Here is a 10,794-nt window from a genome sequence, read left to right as displayed (position 1 = left end):
AAGGAGTTCTCTGGTGGATTCATGTGAAGCCCTCTAAATAAAGAAGCCAAGAATTTGGGAATTTCAATGAATAATTGTCACATTTCAAGCTAGTGACTAAACTAATTTGTGCATCATTAAATGAAAAGACTGAGGAATTAAAAGGACCATCTAATCTCTTTCCATTTTTGCATGCTTGGTGAAGTTTTAGATTAATAGTTTTTGATGCTTTAATGATATCAAAGAGACTGTAAGTGCCTTATTAATTCCATTGACTTCCTGCCAAGTAGGAAGGTCAGTTTGTGATTACTGAATTAATCTATTCTGATTAGGAAAATGCATCACACCAAAAATATTATAAAATGCAGAAAAGGAGGTATAATTTATAAAAAATATATAAAAACAAAATTGAAAGGACAGACTGAACACGTTTTTAAAATTCTCCTGAGACCATGAGGGTTTTCTTTTCCCCATATATTTATATATTCACTTTGCATCCTGATCATACCCACCCCCTCCCAAAACCCCATGTGAGGGGCTGGAAGAGGAGATCATGAGTTTTATCTGTGTGTTGATATTTAAACCACTGCTTCATGCTTGAATTACAGTTATGTTTTTTTTTTTTTTAACTGCTTAAAATTCCCAACCACAACCTTCAGGTGTCACGAAGTACAAATCTAAACTGTTTTGTTGGTGGCATGCTTTTTGTTTGTTGGTTGGTTAGTTTGATCTTACTACACTGATCAGCTAACAAGCTCTTATTCGTTCTTAGATCTTGCAGCCTGGCAAACCCAGATGCTAAATCCTTGCTTTCCAGTCCTAAAATTCTCAAGTTTGATGACACCTTAGTAAGATTCCAACAATGTTCTAAAGAAAGCAAAGTCACTGTTTCAAGTCACTGTGCCCTAGTCTAACAAATAGGCTGATTTTTTTTCCTCTCTGAATTTATTTTCAACTAAAATAAATTCTGTCCTTGAACCCTTAGTGAGACTGGGGCATCATCAAATATATAGTGACTGTTGTTAAGATTGTTCTAAACACTAGTTCAAAATACTTTTTCCAGCATACCAAATACCTTGTAGTGTACTAAAAGCTCTAAAGTGATTATGCTTTTAGTTTTTACAAAAAAATGAGACATGTTTTATTTAGAAATTCATAAACAATACTTTATTCAGCCTATCCAAGTTACCTTTGAGGTGCATCATTCCTTCCTAAGTGCTAAAGGTTTTAATGACCTGAATGTAGCCTCCTCTCAAACTAATTTCAGTCTTGTCCTTTTGCCTTTATACCTTTATCTTACTCCTGTCCCTCTATCTACTCCAACCCTGAGCTGTCTGTCCACTATCTAAAGGATCCAATGATTTCTAGCTCCCACCCCTCCTATCCTGTCAACATCAATACTCAAGCCTCTACGTAGTTATAATTTGCTTTTCAGAAAATTCTGCTGAATCCACTCTCTTCCCCACTCATAGGATATCCTCTGCTCCAGCCTCACAGCTTCTCCATTGGAGCTGTCATTGTAGATGCCATTTTATAATTAACAACATCATTTTTTATTGCCCATCCCTATTATTAATAGTGCAGAAGCTAGAAATCATGCATTCTTCCTCATATCTTATATCTCAAGTACCTGTATGCCTATCATTAGATTCACTCTCTTTTAAGAGAATTACAATAAGTAAAGGAACACCCAAATACAAAGACACTGGCAGTCATGCAATGGTTGGACAGAGATCATTTTTTGTCAACTCTGCCAATCATTAATATTTATCTATACTGACTCAAGGTCTCAAATTAGCCTTGTTTTCTACAGGTTTTGTAATGCACTTTGGGATATGTTCACACATACACACACACACACACACACACACACACACATGTCAGCAACTTAGGACAAACAGATGTCAGTAACTTAGAACTGAAAGTGTTTGGTGATAGTAATTGTTTGTAATAACATTATTAAATATACTGATGGCTAAAGGATTATTTTGCCTTCTGATGATGGGAGAAAACTTCAAATTAGATATAGCCCCAAGATACAGAAGGTAGCTGACAAAAATTCTTAGTGCAAGTTTGAAGATAGTTTTTCTGATGGTGTCATATTTCTCTTCTGGAAATTACTTAAGAGATGTTCAAAGAGAGGAACATGCTTTGTTTCTCAGAATGCATTTTTATTATTGGTCCTCTTTACTACTCTGCTATGTGGTATGGTTTTTCAAAATTTAGAACCGTTTTTGTAAGGCTAAGTAGTCTTCTACATTTGATTTCTGCACTTAGTTTTCCAAATGTAAGACATCTTTGAGTTCATCCTCTTCTCTCTCCCCCACCTTCCCTCTCACTCTCCCTTTACCCTCCCCCCCACACACAGAGACACACCCCTTACCAGTCTCCTTGCTCCATAAATTTACTTCATTCTATATTTCCTGAGAAGTAGAGAAAGCAGTTACTCTCAACATCTCTAAAGAATTTACAAGTATTAAAGTTCCAGTTAAATCTCTCCATTGTTTAGTGACAGGGTTTTTCATTCTGTCCAAAGCTGATTGAAGGTCTTGTAACACATCTCTGTAGCTATTTCCATAGTGAGAACTCCATGCATAGAGAAAATCATAGGCAGGTTTCCACATTGTCTATAAAGAAAAGAAAATATATTTAAGTGAATAACAGACAAGTAGCAGAGAGACAGAGAGACAGACAGACAAAGAGACAGAAAGAGAGAGAAACAGAAAGACAGAGACAGAGATATTTTTTAAGACTTAAAATAAAATGGAATGCCTATTGTGTGAACTTTTGATGTTGTAAAAAAATAACCATTTTCTATATCCCTATGTTTCTTAAACTAGGGTGTTTTTTAATATAATGGCTATAAGTGTGAAATCTTTTTCTTGATCTACTATCTAGTGTACATTTTAATATAAAATTCCTTGCATTATTAAAATTTTATTGTGCATGTGTTCATTGTGTGTGTAGTGGTGGTGGTGAATGCATGCCACAAATGCATATGGATGTCAGAGGATAATTTACTGGAGTCAGTTCTCTCCTGCCATGTGAAAAAAAGGGATCAAACTCAGTTGTCAAGCTTCATGACAAACATTTACCTACCAAGCCATCCTATCAACACTAATATATATATATATATATATATATATATATACATATATATAAGTTTTAGTTTTTTGAGACAGAGTTTCTCTGTATAGCCTTGGTTGTCCTGGAACTCACTCTGTAGACCAGGCTGTCCTTGAACTCAGAAATCTGCCTGTCTCTGCCTCCCAAGTGCTGGGATTTAAAGGCATGCGCCACTATTGCCCGGCTCAACACTATATTTTTTAATAATAACAAATACAATTGAATAAATTTTTAACTCTTTGACATTTAAGGTTAAGGTTTGTTACATATATGTAATTGTGTTGAATTTAATGGTATTACATATCATGAAAATTTGCTATTAAATATGCTTTGCACATTTAATTTATTCTACTTCAGCAAAATTATACATAAGCAAAACTGTAGCTTGATGATCAAATCAAAATTACAGCTCATTACCTTGAAAGCTTACTTTCATGGTACATTTATGACTCAAGGAAAGACAATTATTCTATGTTTTTTTACTTTGTTTCCCCTGAGTACCTGCCTACACCAATGACATCACTGTTTCCGTAGAAATAAATGTATGTCAAGGGAAAGCTCCACATACAAGCACATAGTGATGGTTACCAAGGCAACAGGCTCAGAGGGAATGAAGACAAAGGCAAAGCAAGTAAGACAAATGGAAGAATACAGACATATACAGAGGTTAGCATGAATTTATTTTAAGAAAATAACAAGCCATACACATATAATTAGAATATTTGGAATGTAAACTTTGGTACTCACTACTTACTTGGACTCATCAATTTGGCTTATTTGTAATTCTACCACTTGTAAAATGTTAAGAGTATCAACTTTGAGCTAAATATTAGATAGGATTGCTTTCTTAAAACATTACCCCCATTAACATCAATATTCCATGTAATTGGATATAATTTTTCACTTGCTTTCACTATTACCCATACACTCTATAATTTACATGGAAAGAATAAATCTCTACAAGGTACCATTATGTTTTGTTCCAGTCCACATAAAAAAAGCTCAAGGGGGTAATAAGATGTTATTTGTTCAAACTGATATTTCTGAAGAGACATGAACACCCATTCCTTCACCTCTCTTGCAAAAGATAATTCTGAAAAATAGAAAATGAAGTGTAATTACCAAAGTCATGTCATGGTAAGGTATAATATAAAGAGACAGAATTTACCTTAGAGCAGTGGTTCTCAACATGTGGTCACTACCCCCAAAACCACCAGAAAATACTGATATTTACATTATGATTCTTAACAGAAACAAAACTACAGTTACGAAGTAATGATAGAATATTGTTATGCTTTGGTGTCACCACAACATGAGGAACTGTATTAAAGGGCTGCAGCATTAGAAAGGTTGAAAATCACTACCAGAGTTTTGCATAAAAGCTTTACCCTCATCAATACTGCTTATGGGAATTTGTATCTTCTGCCACTTAAATAAAGCCAATGCAGTTTCTCTTTTTCTAAAAGTTTTTGTTGATCACAAACTACCTACACTACTCTTACTAGTATTAATTCATTAAGAAAGACAAATTAAGCCATATTAATAGAAGCTTATTAAGGGTCTATCTTAACTGTCACTGCTTAGATGAGAGATGCACTAAACAGGTGATTAATCTCTGTGGATGTATCCTGTTGATACATGCTCTGAACTTACATTCTACACTGAATCTACTCAGTGACTAATACTCAACTAGCTGGAATAATACTTTTCAATTTTTCATGTATTGTTTAACATAATGGCATGCATATTTAATGGCCTCTCAGACTGTTCTAAGTCCCTTTGTGACTGAGTTAAAGAAATGTATTTGGAAATATTTACAACAGGCAGTAGCTGGCAGTGCTGAGTAACAGGTGATAGATAGCACAGGACACTACAGAAAGCAGCTATCTGTTGGGAATTTCAAATTGGTGATTTTGACATTCTTCACTATGATGCACAAGTGCACAAGTATAAACTCATGGGTAGTTAAACAACCCCACTGACTTTCTGAGGCAGACAAGCTTTGCCAACTTTTTCCACAACAATATATTAGTATATACAGAGAAGCCCTGAGGTACATATGAATTGACACATAAACTAGATGACACATAAATTAGAACCTACATCTTTCCATACATTTGTACAGAGTACTACATAACCCTCTCACATTAGCTAGTTTTCACAGAGCACAGAATAGGGCAGCTAGTCCTTGAAATTCAGAGAAACATAGATTATTGAGATCTGATCTCTATGTAAGACTTTTGAAAGTACAAAGAAAGCACCCAGGAACATCTAAATTAATCAGAAATGTAAAGAAGGATATTGCCTTAAACTCAGAGAGACCTTGAATTCTAAACGACACTCAGACAGAAATGGGTATAAGAGTCTTAGGATGGAAATGACAGAATATAGATAACCTTCCTGATTTGAACTAAAATATGAATGGGATTTTTCCATGCAGGAAACTAAGCCTGCATATGTCTTCAGTATAAAATCTCATTTACTTTACACAAAATCACTAGTGGCTGTCAACCCACATGGTTGTAAGTATACATACACAGTGTAAGTATGGTGAATACATCTTTGTCCACTAATTGCTTTACTTGATAAACCTAGATTCACCAAGTATATATTCCTTCAAGAATTTTTGTTATAGCAAGGCATAAAATGAAGAATAAGCATGATTCTTACATTTTAGAAGCTTACAGATAGGAACAAGGTAGACAGTTGGATAAATATTAGCACAAAATAGGTAAACAGACACAACTTGCTAATTAATAATTAGAAAAAGTGTCTATCAATTTACTTGTAATAATCAATGTGAGAAAGACATGGCTTACTTTTTAAAAAGGTTTTATTTTATGTTTATGGGAGTTCTTCCTGTATGTATGTATATGTGACTGGCACTCTTATAGAACATAAAATGGTTTTAAATCTTCTGGTACTGGAGTTACAAATGGTTTGGAGCCACAATGTGGGTTCTGGGAAACAAATTCAGTAGTACTCTGCAAGAACAGCCAACACTTTTATCTGATGAACTATCTCTCCTGCCATAAGGCATGGTATTGCCATTATATAGGGAGTGATAAGCTGTAAAGTAAAGTGAGCTTTTCTGCCAGAATCTTTATGCTCACATCCAAGTTCCAGTTTTTATTTGATAGTTCAGTTTGAGCTTTGGATTTTTAAAGCTATAAAGTATGTACAATAATTCCCATCCTGATTCTTCACTAAGGTACCTCAAAGTTACCCACATTATAGTTACATTTAATACCTTATGTATATATGGAGGAAAATAGGTGAAGGAGGAATATGCTTTGGCTATAAAGGAGTACAAAGAAACAGAAACCACCAAACAAATGGATCACATATGGAATTTGAGTGAGGGAAGAAAAGAATATAACCAGAGAGACTAAACCACCAACCAAAGAATACACATGGTGGGACTCGTGGCTCCAGCTGCATATGTAGCAGAGGATGGCCTAGTTGGTCATCAATGGGAGGAGAAGCCCTTGGTCCTGTGAAGGTTCTATGCCCCTGTGTAGGGGAATGCTAGGGCCAGGAAGTGGGAGAGGGTGGGTTGGTGAGCAGGGGGAGGGGGGAGGAAATAAGGTTTTTTTTCCCAGAGGGGAAACCAGGAAAGGAGAGAACATTTGAAATGTAAATAAAGAAAATATCTAATAAAATAAAAGAAAAAAAGTGCACATGCTATGCTGGAAGTTAGCATTTTGGCTGTGTAGCGCCAGTATCTTTGATAAGCTACAAATTTTTCTCTGGGTAAAGATTTTACTTTTTCCTGCTATAAAAGAAACTGTACCTTACAAGATGCCGTAAAAGCATCACTAAGCACATAAAGCAAAAGATATAAAACTTTCTCACATATATTAGGTACTTGATCACAGGTAATTACTGTTGAGTTTGAGGTTTAGTAACAAAATCACAGTCACATATCCTGGCAAGAATCCAGGTCCCTGAGTTATAAATCATAAATCCAGCTTCATTTCACTAAAGGATAACCACAAATTAATTTTATTACCAAGTGTTTTTTTTTAAACATTTCTGTTGAGTCTTACACTTAGCTGGATTTGGTTTTCTAAAACCACAGAGCCCTCTCACTCTAATAACAGATTTGATAAAGAAAACTTGAAATCAGGCCTGGGAAATGTAGCTTAATTGATAGAATGCTTGGCTGTCAACCTCCAAGTTCAGTTTCTACTATCACATAAACATGTATAAGGCCCATACCTACAGTGGAAAGCTGGGGGGAAAAATAAGCTCAAAGTCATTTTTAGTTGCATAGTGACACCTCTATGTGACAACCTATCTCCAAAAAATATATAAAATAAAAAAATATGACTGTGCCAAGACTCTAATTCAAACACTGATGGTCTAAGAGAATATTCTATATACTCTGTTACTGGTAGGTGACTTTCCATAGAATATTTCCTCCTTTAAGAAAGAATAAATGTGTGTCTAACTGCAAAACAACAAAGATTTACATAGCAAGGCTGCAACAGCTTCAGGCTTAGATAAGTAAGGAGACAACAGAGTATCCAAATAAACAAACCCAGAGTTAACTGTAAAGCAGATAGTTCCAAGGTCCAAGGACACCCTTTGTATCTTTTGTCAGAGATATTTTCCAAGGAAAATTAAATGTTAAGTCCATAAGGAAAAGTGGATCAGCTTAAACTTTTCCTCATTTTTTTCACATATGTTAACAGCCTGCCAATTTCTTAGCTTCAGGACCCTGAAATCACTCTGACATTTTCCTTACCTACATTCTTTCTCAGTCATGTCACTAAATGTGGCTCCATTTGATTCCTTTTTCCAGAAAAATCACTCAAGGTCATAGCTTTGTCAAATCCAACTCTTTCTCTTCAACAAAACAATAGATATTATGTGTTTCATGATGACAATTGTCATCAAATATCACAAATATTTCATATATGTTATATCATCCAACCATCTAAACACATGAAAAGATAGAGCTATATGACTTAGTTTAAAAATTCTTAGAAAAGCCAAGTAACTTGTCCAAAGTCAGGGGCTTATGAACAGACTAGTGGAGCAGGAATCCAGGATAATGAGCTTCACCAGAAGAGTCTTGCCTATGGATCCCTGCAGGAAAAACAACACATCTCTCTTCTCCACACATGACGTCATGTAAGTGCACTCCTAGAGCTTACTGCTAACTGGAGTCCAGGTCCTCTCAGTAACTGAAAAGCTATTGGTTCTTTGGTATCTGCAGACATCTCCTAACTTCTGATCATTTTGAGCTTTGATTAATCAACTCTGTAAAAGTTCATCTTCTGTCTAGATTAGTGGGTGGGACCACGAGTGACAGAGACAGGGTTAAAACCCTAGCTCTGTCACTCACCATGTCACTCTGAATGTAACATGAATGCACTAATACTCAGGGTACATGTGTATAAGAAAAAGGATGAATATAATGTCTTTCTTGGTGTTTGCAGAGATTAATGAAATATGTGAAGAAGATTCTTACATGACTGACACAGTTATTTTCATTTTTATGGTATCATGTACTTTCCAATGGGATGTAGCTCAATAGTGAATCTTCTTTATTTTTTTTCTATTTAAAAATTGGCAGTTTATCCTAAAAAGAAAAAAGTTTTTATTTTACTTCTGTCTGTGAGCTTTGCAGTTTCTGAGCCAATGCTAAGTAAGAACTGGTTGGATCAGAAAGTCTATTAAGTGTGTAAATGAATAAAACACTAAAGAAAAGGATAAATGGGAAAGATACAAAACTGGAGTGAATTCTATATAAAACCTTCATTCACGTATAGAAAAACTATAGGTTATTTTTTTCATATAGACAGACATATGTCTGTCTGTCTGTCCATAGTTTATAACATTTGGAAGAAGAGGCTGTATGCCCATACACACTCTTGTACTTATTCCTTTAAGAGAAAGTCTTTCATTAAACCCAGAGCTTGACTGACAGTCTGCCAGTGCCAATGATTTTTCTGTCTCTGCACCTTACAGCTCTGGGATTACAAGCAGATGAAGCTGTCTGTCCTTATTTGGCTTTTTATATGAGTGCTGAGATCTGAGCTCAGAGTCTAGTACAGTAATCACTCTTAACACACTGAGCCATCTCTCCAAACCCCTAATCTTGGTTTTTGGGAGTCTGTTATTGGATGAACATATCATCTAGATTTGGGTGGGCTGTCTCAGAGGCTCTAGAGATCTACCTATCTCCATCTCCATGTTTGCTTTTTTTTTTTTTTCCAGGCTGCCCTTGAACTCAGAAATCTGCCTGCCTCTGCCTCCCAAATGCTGGGATTAAAGGTGTGTGCCACCACTGCCCAGTCATGTTTGACTTTTTAAAAAGGGTCACAGAAGCCTAACCACAGTCCTTATGTTGCATAATATTTAAGCTAACAATAAATCACAACAGTTTCTACATTCTCATTTTTAATCAACAGATAGGATAAAATATTTTGAGCACTCCGGATGTCAGAAAGGAAGGGAAAACAAAGACTGTTTCTAGAGAATACAAGAGGGAGTTAAACTTGCACTAAGAAGTGACTGCAAAAAGAATTATACCTGGCTGGCTATACTGTTCTCCATGTGAACATTTTCAGAGATGAAAAACAGATGGTGATTAAAAATCTTAGCTTTACTGAGTCTCCATGGAGACAGTGGCCCAGTGTGACATGCTAAAGGAACTACCCCTCCTAAGGCCTGCTGGTGCCTATATAGAAAAGAGGTAAGTGAGCAGAGGTAATTTAAAGTGTAAAATGAACCTTCAGGGTTTATAGTGAATAGGAAAGGAGGAGCCTGGTGTTTATTGTTAGAGAGAGAGAGTAGATGGAAAAGAGTTACAGAGAATTTAATGTCATATTTGTTAATAATATCCAGAAGGCTGGCTGAGGATCTGCCTCAGGCCTATGAATGTATAAGCTTTGAAATCCTCTGATCTTCTTGCTGTAAAATCAAACTTTTAAAATTGTGCTATTTTTCTAGTATTTCAAATTAAAATTTGAAATATCCTCAGAAAAACTACAAGGAAATTATTTATTTTATAATTCATTTTCTCATATATTACATCCTGACCTCAGTTTCCCTCCTTCTCTCCTCTCCTTGTAGACCCCTCACCCCTGTTCCCTCTACTTCTCTTCCATTTTCCTTTAGAAAAACGCAGGCCTCCCAGGAATATCAAACAATATAGCAAATCAAAAGGCAATAAGATTAGGCACCCTTCTTCATACTAAAGCTAGATGAGGAAACCCAGGAGGAGGATAAAGATCCCAAAAGCAGACAATACTAACTAGTTAATACTAACACTCACAGAAAAAAAAAAAAAAGGTCGGCAAGACTTACATATTTGCATAGTATAAACATATTTTCTGATGGAAACATTTCTTTAAAATATGTTTCCCATGAGCCGAACAGATTGCTCAGCAGTTAACATCACGGACTTCTCTTACAGAGGACACAGGTTCAATTCCCAGCACCCACATGGAGATTGACAACAATCTGTAAGGTCAGTTCCAGGGAATCCAATACGAAATATGGCTTCCACGGGCATCATACATGCATTTGATACATAGACAAACATACAGACAAAAATCCATTCATACGCATAATATAAAACTAAGCCTTTTAAAAACCTACAAAATACTTTTTTTTCTTTTTTTTAAACTTTTATTGCATTATGATGAGAAAAGTTACATGATTTCAATTTATCTG

General features: G+C 35.5%; 1 protein-coding gene across 4 annotated transcripts in view; it reads right to left on the bottom strand.

Annotated features, from left to right (window-relative positions):
- Positions 1-1,118: 1,118 nt before the first annotated feature.
- Macc1 (MET transcriptional regulator MACC1) overlaps positions 1,119-10,794 on the bottom strand; it is a 255,637-nt gene continuing 245,961 nt past the window's right edge. For all 4 annotated transcript variants that reach the window (XM_031357692.1, XM_031357691.1, XM_031357694.1 and 1 more), the window contains exon 5: positions 1,119-2,606. In XM_031357692.1, the coding sequence (XP_031213552.1) occupies positions 2,394-2,606 (213 nt within the window). In that variant the 3' untranslated portion in view covers positions 1,119-2,393. The remainder of the gene's footprint in view (positions 2,607-10,794) is intronic.

The sequence above is a fragment of the Mastomys coucha genome, unplaced genomic scaffold, assembly GCF_008632895.1.
Source record: "Mastomys coucha isolate ucsf_1 unplaced genomic scaffold, UCSF_Mcou_1 pScaffold6, whole genome shotgun sequence".
Taxonomy (NCBI): domain Eukaryota; kingdom Metazoa; phylum Chordata; class Mammalia; order Rodentia; family Muridae; genus Mastomys; species Mastomys coucha.
Note: the sequence above shows the minus strand (reverse complement) of the source record. Positions and strands in the feature narration are given on the sequence as shown.